The sequence below is a fragment of the Perognathus longimembris genome, chromosome 7 (assembly GCF_023159225.1).
Source record: "Perognathus longimembris pacificus isolate PPM17 chromosome 7, ASM2315922v1, whole genome shotgun sequence".
In the NCBI taxonomy this organism is placed as follows: domain Eukaryota; kingdom Metazoa; phylum Chordata; class Mammalia; order Rodentia; family Heteromyidae; genus Perognathus; species Perognathus longimembris.
The window spans coordinates 35855434-35867443 of NC_063167.1; the positions used below are offsets into that span (position 1 = coordinate 35855434).

The window sequence follows — 12010 nt, forward strand, 5'->3', positions numbered from 1 at the left end:
CTTGCCATTTTAAAGTGTGCAGTACAGGAGTGTTAGCTACATGCATGTTCCACAGTACTACTTCCAGTTTTCTAGTGATTAACTGGAGATAAGAGTCTCAGGACTTTCCTGCCTGGGCTGGCTTTAAACCATGATTCTCAGATCTCAGCCTCCTGAATAACTAGGATTACAGGTGTGAGCCACTAGTGTCCAGCAGGGCCTCATACTTTCTAGACAAGCATTCCACCACTTAAGCCATGCCCCAACCCTTTTTGGTTTACTTATTTTTCAGGGAGTGTCTTTAGAGTTTGGCCTGAAGCCAGCCTCAGACCTGTTCCTCCTACCTACAACCACCCAAGTAAATGAGATTGCAGGCACAAAGCGCCCACCATACCCAGCCTGTTTGTTTTACTTGAGATACTCACTATGTAGCCCAGGCTGGCCTCGAGTGCTGGGATTACATGTGTGTAACACCAAGCCCAGCCTCTCCAGAACTTTGTCAGCCTGCACGACTGAAACTCTTACCACTGAACAGCTCCAGCCTTTCCCTACTCTTCTCAACCTATGGGAACAGCATTCTACTTTGTATCTCTAAGAGTATGATTACTTTAGATCCTCATAAGTAGAATCATGCATTATTTGTTCTTTTGTGAGATATTTCAGATAGTATAATGACCTCAAGTTCTTCTTTTTAAAAGCTGAAAACTTGATTATTTTTAATTAACTGAAAACTCTTGACTGTTTAAACAATAAACCAATTGGACTAATTATATACCTACAAGTATAAGACCCAATAAAGAATAATTTTGTAACATGAAAAACAGAAATCCTTACCAAGAAAATAATACACAATGCAAAAATTTCTAACCAGGAACAGTGATTCCACACAACTATGCTTAACTAATAAGAGCAGAGATCTCCTGAACCGCAAGAACTTGTATTGCTGTGGAAAAAAGAGAACAGAATTAAATGACACATTCAAATCACACAGTACATTACATTTCACATCACTTTTTTTGCCTATTGTTGGAGACAGGGTCTATGTAGCCTCAGCCTCCCAAGTACTGGGATTATAGACAAGCACTACTACACCGAGCCATTCCACATCATCTAAAGCAAGGACTTGACAGTAATAGTCAACATATAAAACAGAATATGAGAGACTGAGGGGTTAGCTCAGTGCAAGAACACTTCATCCAGCACGTGCAAGCCTTGGATTTGATCCCTATCACAGTAGAAAAAAATATCACTGTACCAAAAGACAAAGACTATGCCAGAAACAAACAAAAAAATCAACTATTTTTAGGGCTAGAGGTGTGGCTCAAGAAGTAGAGAGCTAACCTAACAAGCACAAAACTGAGTCAAACCTGAGTCTGTCAAAACAAAACACTATGTTTGATGTCAAAATATTTTAATATTTTCCTTTATACAACTATCTAATGATAGGAAATGAGAAATAAGAAAGTCAACAGCATCAATCCATTCCTGATACTTTCTGGACTTTCCACTCAATATTTTCAGAAGTAGAAGGAAGCAAAACCATGCATAAGACAAGGCTACTGAGATAAAAGCAGCTAACGATCTTTGTGTGTTTAGACATGCCAGGTATTATTCTAAACATGCTATATACTGTAATCCATTCAAACCTCCCAGCTTCCCTATGAAGGTGGCTCTATTAACAACCCCATCACAGAGATGAGGAAATCAAGGCACAGAAAGATTAAATAACCAATATTACCAGCAAATTGGGAAATTAGAAATTTATGAATCCAGGCAGACTGAATTTAGAACGTGTCATATTTTCTTTGCAGTACTGAGGACTGAACACAGAACCTCATACATGCCAGACAAATACTCTACCCTGAGCACTTACCCAGTCCTTTTGTTTTTGTACTTTGTTTTGTTATTTTTTTTGACGTTTCAGAAATGAAAATATATTTTTTTTAAAAAAGCTTAAAAAACATTTGAGAAAAAATTTAAAAATAAAAAGGAGTCTTCCTTGTTTGGGTGGGCTTTCTACAGTCTCTGGTTTCCTTGCGATTGTCTGCAGACTGTTCTGTTTTGTTATTTTTTTTTTTTTTTTTTTTTTTTTTTTTTTTTTTTTTTGGCCAGTCCTGGGCCTTGGACTCAGGGCCTGAGCACTGTCCCTGGCTTCTTCCCGCTCAAGGCTAGCACTCTGCCACTTGAGCCACAGCGCCGCTTCTGGTCGTTTTCTGTATATGTGGTGCTGGGGAATCGAACCTAGGGCCTCGTGTATCCGAGGCAGGCACTCTTGCCACTAGGCTATATCCCCAGCCCCTGTTTTGTTATTTTTGATATAGGGTCTCACTAGCATTAATTACTTGATCTGGTCATGAACTCTCGATCTTCCTGCCTCTGCCTCCTGAGTAGGTAGGATTACAGGCATGCATCACTACATCTGCCTGTTCCTTTGAGGGAGTAAGGATAAGGAGTAGAGTCCTATTATATAGCCCAAGCTGGTCTAGAACTCATGCTCTGAAGCTGTCAGCCTTCCAAGTACTAGAATAACAGATAACGCACCACTAGGCCCAGCTCAGAACCTAAAATCTTAAAAGTAGTGCCCGTGAGTAAGAGTTGCCAATTAAACAAATGCAGAATGTCTAACATCTGTGGCTATAAAGGAAATACAAATCAAACAACTCTGAGATTCCATCTCTCTCCAGTTAGATTGGCCAACACAGAGAGTTCAAACAACAAATGCTGGCAGGGATGTGGGGTAAAAGGAATCTTATTGCACTGTTGGTGGAAATGTAAACTAGAGTACAACCACTCTGGATGGCAGTTTGGAGGTTCCTCAAAAAAATAAACATAGAACTTCCCTATGACCCAGCTATACACCCAGCTATACCACTCTTGGGCATCGATCCAGAAAATTACAAGTCAGGATACTGCAAAGACACCTGAACATCCATGTTCATTGCTGCACTATTCATAATAACCAAATTATGGAAACAGCCCAGATACCCTACAATAGATGAGTGGAAAAAATGTGGTACATATACACAATGGAATTTTACTCATCCATTAGAATGCAGGGAAATGGATGGACCTAGAATAAATCATTTTAAGTGAGGTAAGCCAAGCTCAGACAAAGCACATGTTTCTCTCATATGTGGAAGTTAGCTCTAAATTACAACTGAACATGATAACCTATACTATATGCTAGGTATTCATATGCAGTCAGACTACAAGAGGATATTCTTAGGGGAGGAACGCAAAGGGATAACTCCTCTAAGCATTAAAATATTATTTATCACAACGAATTCCAGGAAATGGAAACATGGGTTTTTTTTATGTTGGTGGTGATGGTGGTGTTTTTGCTTTTGGAGTTTTTGTCTTTTTAGGAGGAGGAAACAGGTGGTGCAGAAAGGTAGGGTAGGGAGGAAGGATGAATAAATGTAGTTAAAGTATTTCAGTATACACTTTGTGGAAAATGAACTAGGCAACTTTTGGATAGGCATGGGAAGGGGAAATTGGGAGAAAACAAAGGAAGAGGTGACATTGTCCAAAAAATAAATGTATTTATTACTTGACTTACGGAATGGTAACCCCTCTGTACAACACCTTAGTAATAACAATAAAATTATATTTAAAAAGAAAAGAAAAGTAGGGCTGGGGATATGGCCTAGTGGCAAGAGTGCTTGCCTCGTATACATGAGGCCCTGGGTTCAATTCCCCAGCACCACATATACAGAAAACGGCCAGAAGTGGCTCAAGTGGCAGAGTGCTAGCCTTGAGCAAAAAGAAACCAGGGACAGTGCTCAGGCCCTGAGTCCAAGGCCCAGGACTGGCCAAAAAAATAAATAAATAAATAAATAAATAAATAATAAAAAAATAAAGGAAAAGTAGCACCACATCACTCACTCCTCTAATCTTAGCTTCTCAGGAGGCTGAAATCAGAAGATGGCAATTCAAATCCAGGCCACACAGGTAAGTCCCTAAGACTTTATCTCCAATTAACCACTCAAAAAAAGTTCTAAGTAAAGCTATGGTTCAAGTGCTAGAGTGATAACCTAGAGCAAAATACACTTAGGGACAGTGCCCAGGCCGAGTTCTGGCACCAAAAACTTTAAAAATAATGATAGTAATAATAATGCTACATACTGCCTTAATACTACAATGTATGCAGAAAAATGGCAAGTTAAACCAGGAGAACTTGAATTCTCATAGATCATATTCTCATTATAACTACCGTTTGTTTACACACTGCTTGCTCCCTTCCAAACTGGAAAGAACTATCCTCACATTTTGCTGCGATGTTCAGTTCTCAGCCTACCAGGGCAGAAATGAAGTGAATTACAGCATAATTAAGAATAGTACAAATGGGCTGGGAAGAGCCATGACCCAACAAGACTCTTCTGCCAGAGGAAGTGGCTCTGAGTTCCAGGTATAACCACTTCCAAATCTGATTTGAGAGTCTCAATATTATACTGCCCAGGACAGGTTTATACATACCTTGCCTCATTCTAAAATCATGACAGAACAATTGACATATTCTAAAATTACTTACAAAACCCCAAGCTCATGAGGTTCTTCAGTCCAAAAAGCAGCTATAGCTGCAGAGTAGTTTGTGTGAATGTCAATCCTTCCCCCTCCCTGGCACCTACTAGGTCACAGAAAGTGCCACTACCAAATGGGGAGGTAAGGAGGGTGGCAAAGCCTTGTTCTGAGTGGAATAGCCAAGGACAGCTATTGCTCTTAAAATTATAGTCAAGTCTTTGCTCTCCAGGTGGCATTTTGAAGACTTCAGTGCTGTTTTGTTGATGGAATCTTGAATTAATCGGATGAGGTCAGGTATGGGCACACACCAAGGCAATCTTAACGTAGCCAAATTCTACCATACGGTAATACTGGATGGATATTTACCTGAATGATGGGAAACGGAAGGTAGTTCATGTTGTTAACAAAGTACAGGAGGCTATAGCTATAGCCCATGAATGCTCCAGCCAGTAAAAAAAACAGATGATATTCATTTAAGCAGGTCTGCGCAGGAGGGCTGTCTAAGCTGAAGGAGAAGGAAAAGTTTAATAGTCAAGGACACATCTCACTATTTTAGGCTTAATATTTACCAAAGGCAAAGTAATGAGTCAATCACTTTAAAAATGTCCCAAATTCTAACAAAATGACTCATGGGAAGCCTGAGTAAATATGAACAAAACCTCTCTCCTTGATGCCTGACATTTCCCTGGAAATCAGATATGGGAAAGAATACCTATAGCAATAGAAAGAATATCTATAGCAATAACAAGTAATGAGCTCACAAGTTGTTGAACTGTATCCAACTGTATCAGAGAGAGCGCCTAACTTCAGGCTTCATATGCATTGTCTTTGCCAGTTCTGGGGCTTGAATTCTGGTCCTGGGCCCTGTCCCTGAGCTCCTCTGGCTCAAGGCTAGCACTCTACCACTTGAGCCACAGTGCCACTTCCAGCTTTTTCTGTGGTTAATTGGAGATAAATGTTTCACAGACTTTCCTGCCTGGGCTGCCTTTAAACTTCGATCCTCAGATCTCACCTTCCTGAGTAGCTAAGATTAAAGGTGTGAGCCACAGGTGCCTGGCTATGTTGTCCCTTTTAAGTGAGTATCTGCCACAGGGATCATGGAAGTTATGTTTATAAAATTGCTACAAAAATTACCAGGATAATAGATCCTGTGGGGGCCCAAGGCCTTTATGTCAGGGGACCCCCACATCTGTCTGATGTGGATCTCTACTCCTTTAACCTGAGTTGTATCATGGACAAGGAAACAGATCCTGGTGGGTGAAGAACCTATCATCTATATAAACTGCATCCATCCAGGCATCACAGGCTCACACCTGTAATCCTACCGACTCAGGAGGCTGAGATTTGAGGATCTGGCTCAAAGCCAGCCTGGGTAGGAAAATCTGTGAGACTCTTATCAGCAAAAATCTGGAAGTGGAGCTGCGGATCAAGTAGTAGAATGCTAGCCTTCAGCACAAAAAAAAGCTCAGGGAAAGCACTCAGACCCGGAGTTCAAGCCTGAAGACCAGCACAAAAAAAGGGGGAGGGGGAGGGAGAGAAAGAATACAAACTAGGGGAATCTATCTCCCTGAGTTGAGATCCCAGGGTGAATATTTACTGGACTTGAAGTTACAAGATGACAATAATAGGTTAATTTTGCTAAAGACCCTGAAATCATCAGTAAGCATATTTATAACAATCCTAATCTCTAACAGCTGGAGCCTGCTGTTCCCTAGACTGCTGCTGCCACCTCCAGTGGAGACAGATGAGCCAAAACAAAGACTTATCCAAGTGGAGTGCCAGGGGCTTTCCTATTCACAACAATTCTGGATTCACAGACATCCTTTGTCATTTAATGTTTGTCAAAAGGACAGCCTTCACTACAAAAAGCATCATAACAGGAAGTGGCGCAGTGGCTCAAGTGGTAGAGCACCAGTACTGAACAAAAGATGCTCAGGGGGGCTGGGGATATGGCCTAGTGGCAAGAGAGCTTGCCTTGTGTACATGAGGCCCTGGGTTCAATTCCCCAGCACCACATATACAGAAAACGGCCAGAAGTGGCACTGTGGCTCAAGTGGCAGGGTGCTAGCCTTGAGCAAAAAGAAGCCAGGGACAGTGCTCAGGCCCTGAGTCCAAGCCCCAGGACTGGCCAAAAAAAAAAAAAATAAAATAAATCTATCATTCAGGGACAGTGCCCAGGCCCTGAGTCCAAGGCCCAGGACTGGCCAAAAAAAAAAGATGCTCAGGGACAGCTCCTAGGCCCTGAGTTCAAGCCCCAGGACTGGGGGTAAAAAAAATATCCATAGTTAGAAAGCATCACATGAGGAAAGTTGGGCAGACAGACAACCTAAAGGAAATAAAGTATTCAGTAGTAATCATGTAGCATTGTCTTAAGTGGAAAATATAGAACGATCTATTAAAAACATATATATATATACATATACACATACACACACACACACACACACACACACACACACACACACACACACACACACACACACACACACACACACATATATGTAGGGGCAGGGAATGTGGCTTACTGGTAGAGTGTTTGCCTTGCATACATGAAGCCTTGGGTTCGATTCTTCAGCACCACATATTTGGAAAAAGCCAGAAGTGGCACTGTGGCTCATGAAGTAGAGTGCTAGCATTGAACAAAAAGAAGCCAGGGACAGTGCTCAGGCCCTGAGTCCAAGATCCAGGACTGGCAAAAAATAAAAAAAAAAAGTATATGTACATATATATGTATATAGAATGATCTACAAAAACAATCTTTTTGTTTTTTTGTCTATTTGCAGTGCTAGGCATCAAACCCAGGCCCTCACATAAGCAAGGCAAAGTATTTTATCACTGAGCTATCCATACCCTCAACTTCTTTGACGGTCCCAATACCAACATATATCAATGCCATATGTTCAAGAACTTTGTATGTTTCAAAATTATAAAAAGCACTACTTCCAGTTTTCTGGTAGTTAATTGGAGGTAAGAGTCTCATGAACTTTCTTGACAAGGCTGGCTTTGAACAGTGTTCCTCAGATCTCAGCTTCCTAAGTAGCTAGGATTACAGGCGTGAGCCACCAGTGCCCCGCTGGAAATTCTTTCTTAAAATTCATCCTTTTCAAACCATCTTTCCTTCAAACTCCAACCTACATGCTTCCTCTTCTAGATGTGCAGAATCTCCTTGTTTCTGAGATCTAGAGGAAGAACCTGTGCATCTCACTTCCTTCTTCCTATTACATCCATCTGTGTCAAACTCTATTATTTTCAGCTCTCAAGGAGCTGATAGTTTATGTCTGAATCAGTCTCAGAAATCCAGCAGCACCTAGCATATCACCTTTAACATACAAATGTTCTTAAAACTTTGCTAAATTAAAAAAAAAAACTTTGCTAAATTGAACAAAAACAAAATTTCAATCAACCTTTAACATATAGCAATACTTTTTAAAGCAAATACCTTTTAAAGATACCCCAAGGGCTGGGAATGTGACTTAGTGGTAGAGCACTTGCTTAGCATGCATGAAGCCCTGGGTTCGATTCCTTAGCACCACATAAATAGAAAAGGCAGAAGTGGTGCTGTGGCTCAAGGGGTAGAGTGCTAGCCTTGAACAAAAAGAAGCCAGGGACAGTGCTTAGGCCCTGAGTTCAAGCCCCAGGACTGGGGGGGGGGGGGGCATGTCCAGAACGAATATCTATAAACTATTTGCCTACAAAGAAAAAATGTATTTAATATTACCTTTCAGTTTTAGTGCAGGGAACCACGAGAAAACTGTACTGGCCCTTGTTGATCACAGCAGCACACCAAGCTGTCACCATCCCCAAGGCAGCATGCACAAATGAGTGCATGAGTTGTTGAGGATGAATGATCCTTCCTATCAGGGCCAGTCTGGAGCAGGGAACAGAAGGCACAACTGCAAAGAAAGCACAAACTGGCTACAGCACATGAAGTTACAGAATCAACAACATTCCCTCTTGTCCTGGCACAAAGACATCAAAGGGAGAAAGATACCCATTGTCAACTATAGTGCAGAAAAAGTCTGTGCTAACAATTCTAAGTTAAAAGTACTTCTCATCAGGCACCAATGACTCACACCTATAATCCCAGCTACTTATGAAGCTGAGAGATCTAGAGGACTATGGTTTTGAGGCCAGCCCAGGCAGAACAGTTCAAGAGACTTCTCAACCTAGAGCCAAGCATATCAACATGTTCCTGTCGACTTAAGCTATGTGGGAGGTGGAGATTGAGAAGATTATAAAACCAGGCCAGCCCAAGCAGGGTCCTCAAGACTACCACTGTGGAAAGGAAGCTGGATATAATGGTGCACCAATGTGATCCCATCAAAGATGGAAACCTAAAAGCAGGTGACACAACTAAGGCACATACCAGAGAAGGAACAAAGACCATACTCTAGAAATAACCAATGAAAAGCAGGGCTGAAGCATACAACATCTGAAAGCATGGTCTGTACCCATCTTTAAAATTTTGACACAGAACTCAATACGTTATGCACATTCAAATATAAAATGCCCTTAGTAAAATAAATTCAGACTTTTTAAAGGTTCAAACTTGAAAACCTACCTGCATAGAACTCCACATTGAAAATACTTATTATTACTATTACAACCGACAGCAGCAGGAGATAAAAGATCACATACGAACTACACAGATCATTAACAGAATCTAGAAGAGAAAAAAAATTAGTCAAGTGTATTCAGTCTCATCATATTCAGTTCACTGCAATATAAAGGAATTATGGGGCTGGGCCTAGTGGCAAAGTGCTCGCCTTGTATACATGAAGCCCTGGGTTCGATTCCTCAGCACCACATAAACAGAAAAAGCCAGAAGTGGCACTGTGGCTCAAGTGGTAGAATGCTAGCCTTGAGCAAAAAGAAGCCAGGGAAAGTGCTCAGGCCCTGAGTTCAAGGCCCAAGACTGGCAAAAAAAAAAAAAAAAAAACCCAAAACTATGGACTATAACTACAATTTTAACTTTAAAAGCTGTTTTGCTGGGCAACAGTGGCTCATGACTGTAATCCTACCTACCCAAGAGGTTCAAAGCTGGTGTAGGTGGAAATTCTGTGAAACTCTTATCTCCAAGTAAACACACAAAAAAAGCCAGTAGAGTGTGGCTCAAGTAGTAAGTGCTAGCAGTCTCAGGGCCAGCACACAGACACACAAAAAAAAATACAATTGACTGATCACGATGAATAAAGAATGTTTTCTAGGCCTTTATAATTAAACATCTACACTGGCTTATATAGCTGAATTTCATCTGACCTATATGATCTATCAAATAGCCAGTTACCAGTGGCTCCTGCCTGTGATACCAGCTACTCAGAAGGCTAAGATCAGGCAAGTCATGGTTCAAAGCCAGCCCGCAGAAAAGTCCTTGATACTACATCCCCCAAATAACCTGTTAAAAGCTAGCCTGGAGACATGGCATTTTAGCCAAATGGTAGAGCACCAACCAAGCATATGAGTGAAACAAAGAAGCCAAGCAAGCAAGAAGTCCTGAGTTCAAGCAAACAAGGGATTGTAAATTCAAACACTGGTGAGAATGAGAGGTGGGGGGAAGGGAAGGAGGAAATAAGGGAAGCTATATACATCAACTACAACAACAACAACAAAACATGATTACTCTTTACCCACAACAAGGTAAAGCTCCTTGTTGGTGGCATAGCTGAGGTGGTAAAGCACCAGTCTACTAGAGTTCAAACTCTTAACCACAAAAGAAATACAGTGGGAGGCAGGGGAAAAGGATTGAAAGAGTATTGGCTTAATCTCTTTTTTTTTTTTTTTTTTTAATTTGTGGGGCTTGAACTCAGGGCCTGGGCACTGTCCCTGAGCTCATTTGCTCAAGACTAGCACTCCACCACCACTTTGAGCCACAGCTCCACTTCTAGTTTTCTGGTGGTGAGTTGGAGATAAGACTTTTCTGCCCAGGCTAGCTTCAAACCAAAATTCATATATCTCAGCCTCCTGAAAAGCTAGGATTACAGGCGTGAGTCACCAGTGTCTGGCTTTTTCAATTCCACTGTGGCACTCTGAATAAACAGAATTTGATCTGTTTCTGAGACTAATGTTAACATTCTAGTTCAGTTATTAGCTTTGTCTCTGAATAAATGCTCTGACTCTCAAACTGCTCATATATAAAGCAGAATGGATACTTCTTTACTAAACAGGATTACAGGGAAAAGGGGATAGGCAACATGTGTAGCATAGCACACAGTAGATGGGAAATAACTGGTAACTATTATTTTATACAAAGCAAGTTATATTTTAAGGAATTTAGTGATTCTGTCTCCAAAGGTTCTGAGAAACATTTTGATCTGCCTTAATATTTTCTAGCTCATAAATTTCTGCATTTAACTCTACCTTTCCTAGTCATTTTTCCTCTTTTCCACTCTTATTGTCATTTTTCGCTAGCTATAATACAGAAATAAAGTATGCTTAATTTAGCCATTTTTAAAAAAATATATGAGATTGTTTCTACCCACAAATTTACACAGGTCACAGGAACAGTTTTCTCTCTCTCTTTTTTGCAAGTCATGGGGCTTGAACTCAGGGCCTAGGCACTGGTGCTGATCTTCTTTTGTTCAAAGCTAGTGCTCTACCATTTGAGCCACAGCACCGATTCTGGCTTTTTCTGTTTATGTGGTACTGAGGAATTGAACCCAGGGCTTCATGTGTGCTAGACAAACATTCTACCACTAAGCCAAATTCCCAAGCAATTTTCATTTATGTGCTCTTCTAATAATCTTTTCCTCCTGGTCATCGTATGTAATCTCTAATAAGTTAATCAGTTTTATTATGTAATAAAGAGGTGGTTTATGTTATGCAGGGAATGCCTTAATCTTATCTCAAAGTGAATTTTAATATATTAATATAGGTAGTAACATTAAAAAGTTATTTGATGGGATTGGGTGGGATGGGGAAAAATGAAAGAAGTAACAGATGAAGATAGATGCACTGTACTTATAAACTGACATGTTGAATGGCAATCCCTTTGTAAACTACTTAAAGATAATAATTTTTAGCTATGTTATTTGAAACATAATTCAACGTGTGTGTATGCGGGCACATGTGCACATGTGTGTGCACACACTGCTACTGGGGCTTGAACTCAGGGGTTTGCATTCTTGTGTATTTCACTCAAAGGTGACACTCTACCACTTGAGCCACATCACCACTTCTCATAATTCAACTTTTATGTTGCGAATTAGACCTTGTAAATCAATAAGTTAAATTTCATTACCTGATAGCCACTGTATAGGATGAAATAGATCAAGGCTGTTGAAGATTATAAAGACTGTGGTACAGATGGGCAGAAGCAACACTGACCAAACAATACTTGCTACTATCCTCCAGCCCAAAACCTAAAATGAAACAAACAAAACCCTTCAACCCTGAAGTCAGTTAAGTGACTTGTTATGCAAATTGGTTTTTTGCATACAGGCCGTTAATCACTAATATTTAAAACTAGGGCATAGCCTATACAGTTATATGTAAACCAAAATGCTTACTACTA

At 40.5% G+C, this 12010-nt stretch overlaps 1 protein-coding gene across 1 annotated transcript in view; it reads right to left on the reverse strand.

Annotated features, from left to right (window-relative positions):
- The window catches only part of Ndc1 (NDC1 transmembrane nucleoporin), a 50238-nt gene that overhangs the window by 37076 nt on the left and 1152 nt on the right, over positions 1 to 12010 (reverse strand). The window contains exons 2-6 of the mRNA XM_048351358.1: positions 11738 to 11858; positions 9062 to 9163; positions 8219 to 8393; positions 4867 to 5005; positions 814 to 922 (exon numbers count right to left, since the gene is read on the reverse strand). Coding sequence (XP_048207315.1) covers positions 814 to 922; positions 4867 to 5005; positions 8219 to 8393; positions 9062 to 9163; positions 11738 to 11858 — 646 coding nt within the window. The remainder of the gene's footprint in view (positions 1 to 813; positions 923 to 4866; positions 5006 to 8218; positions 8394 to 9061; positions 9164 to 11737; positions 11859 to 12010) is intronic.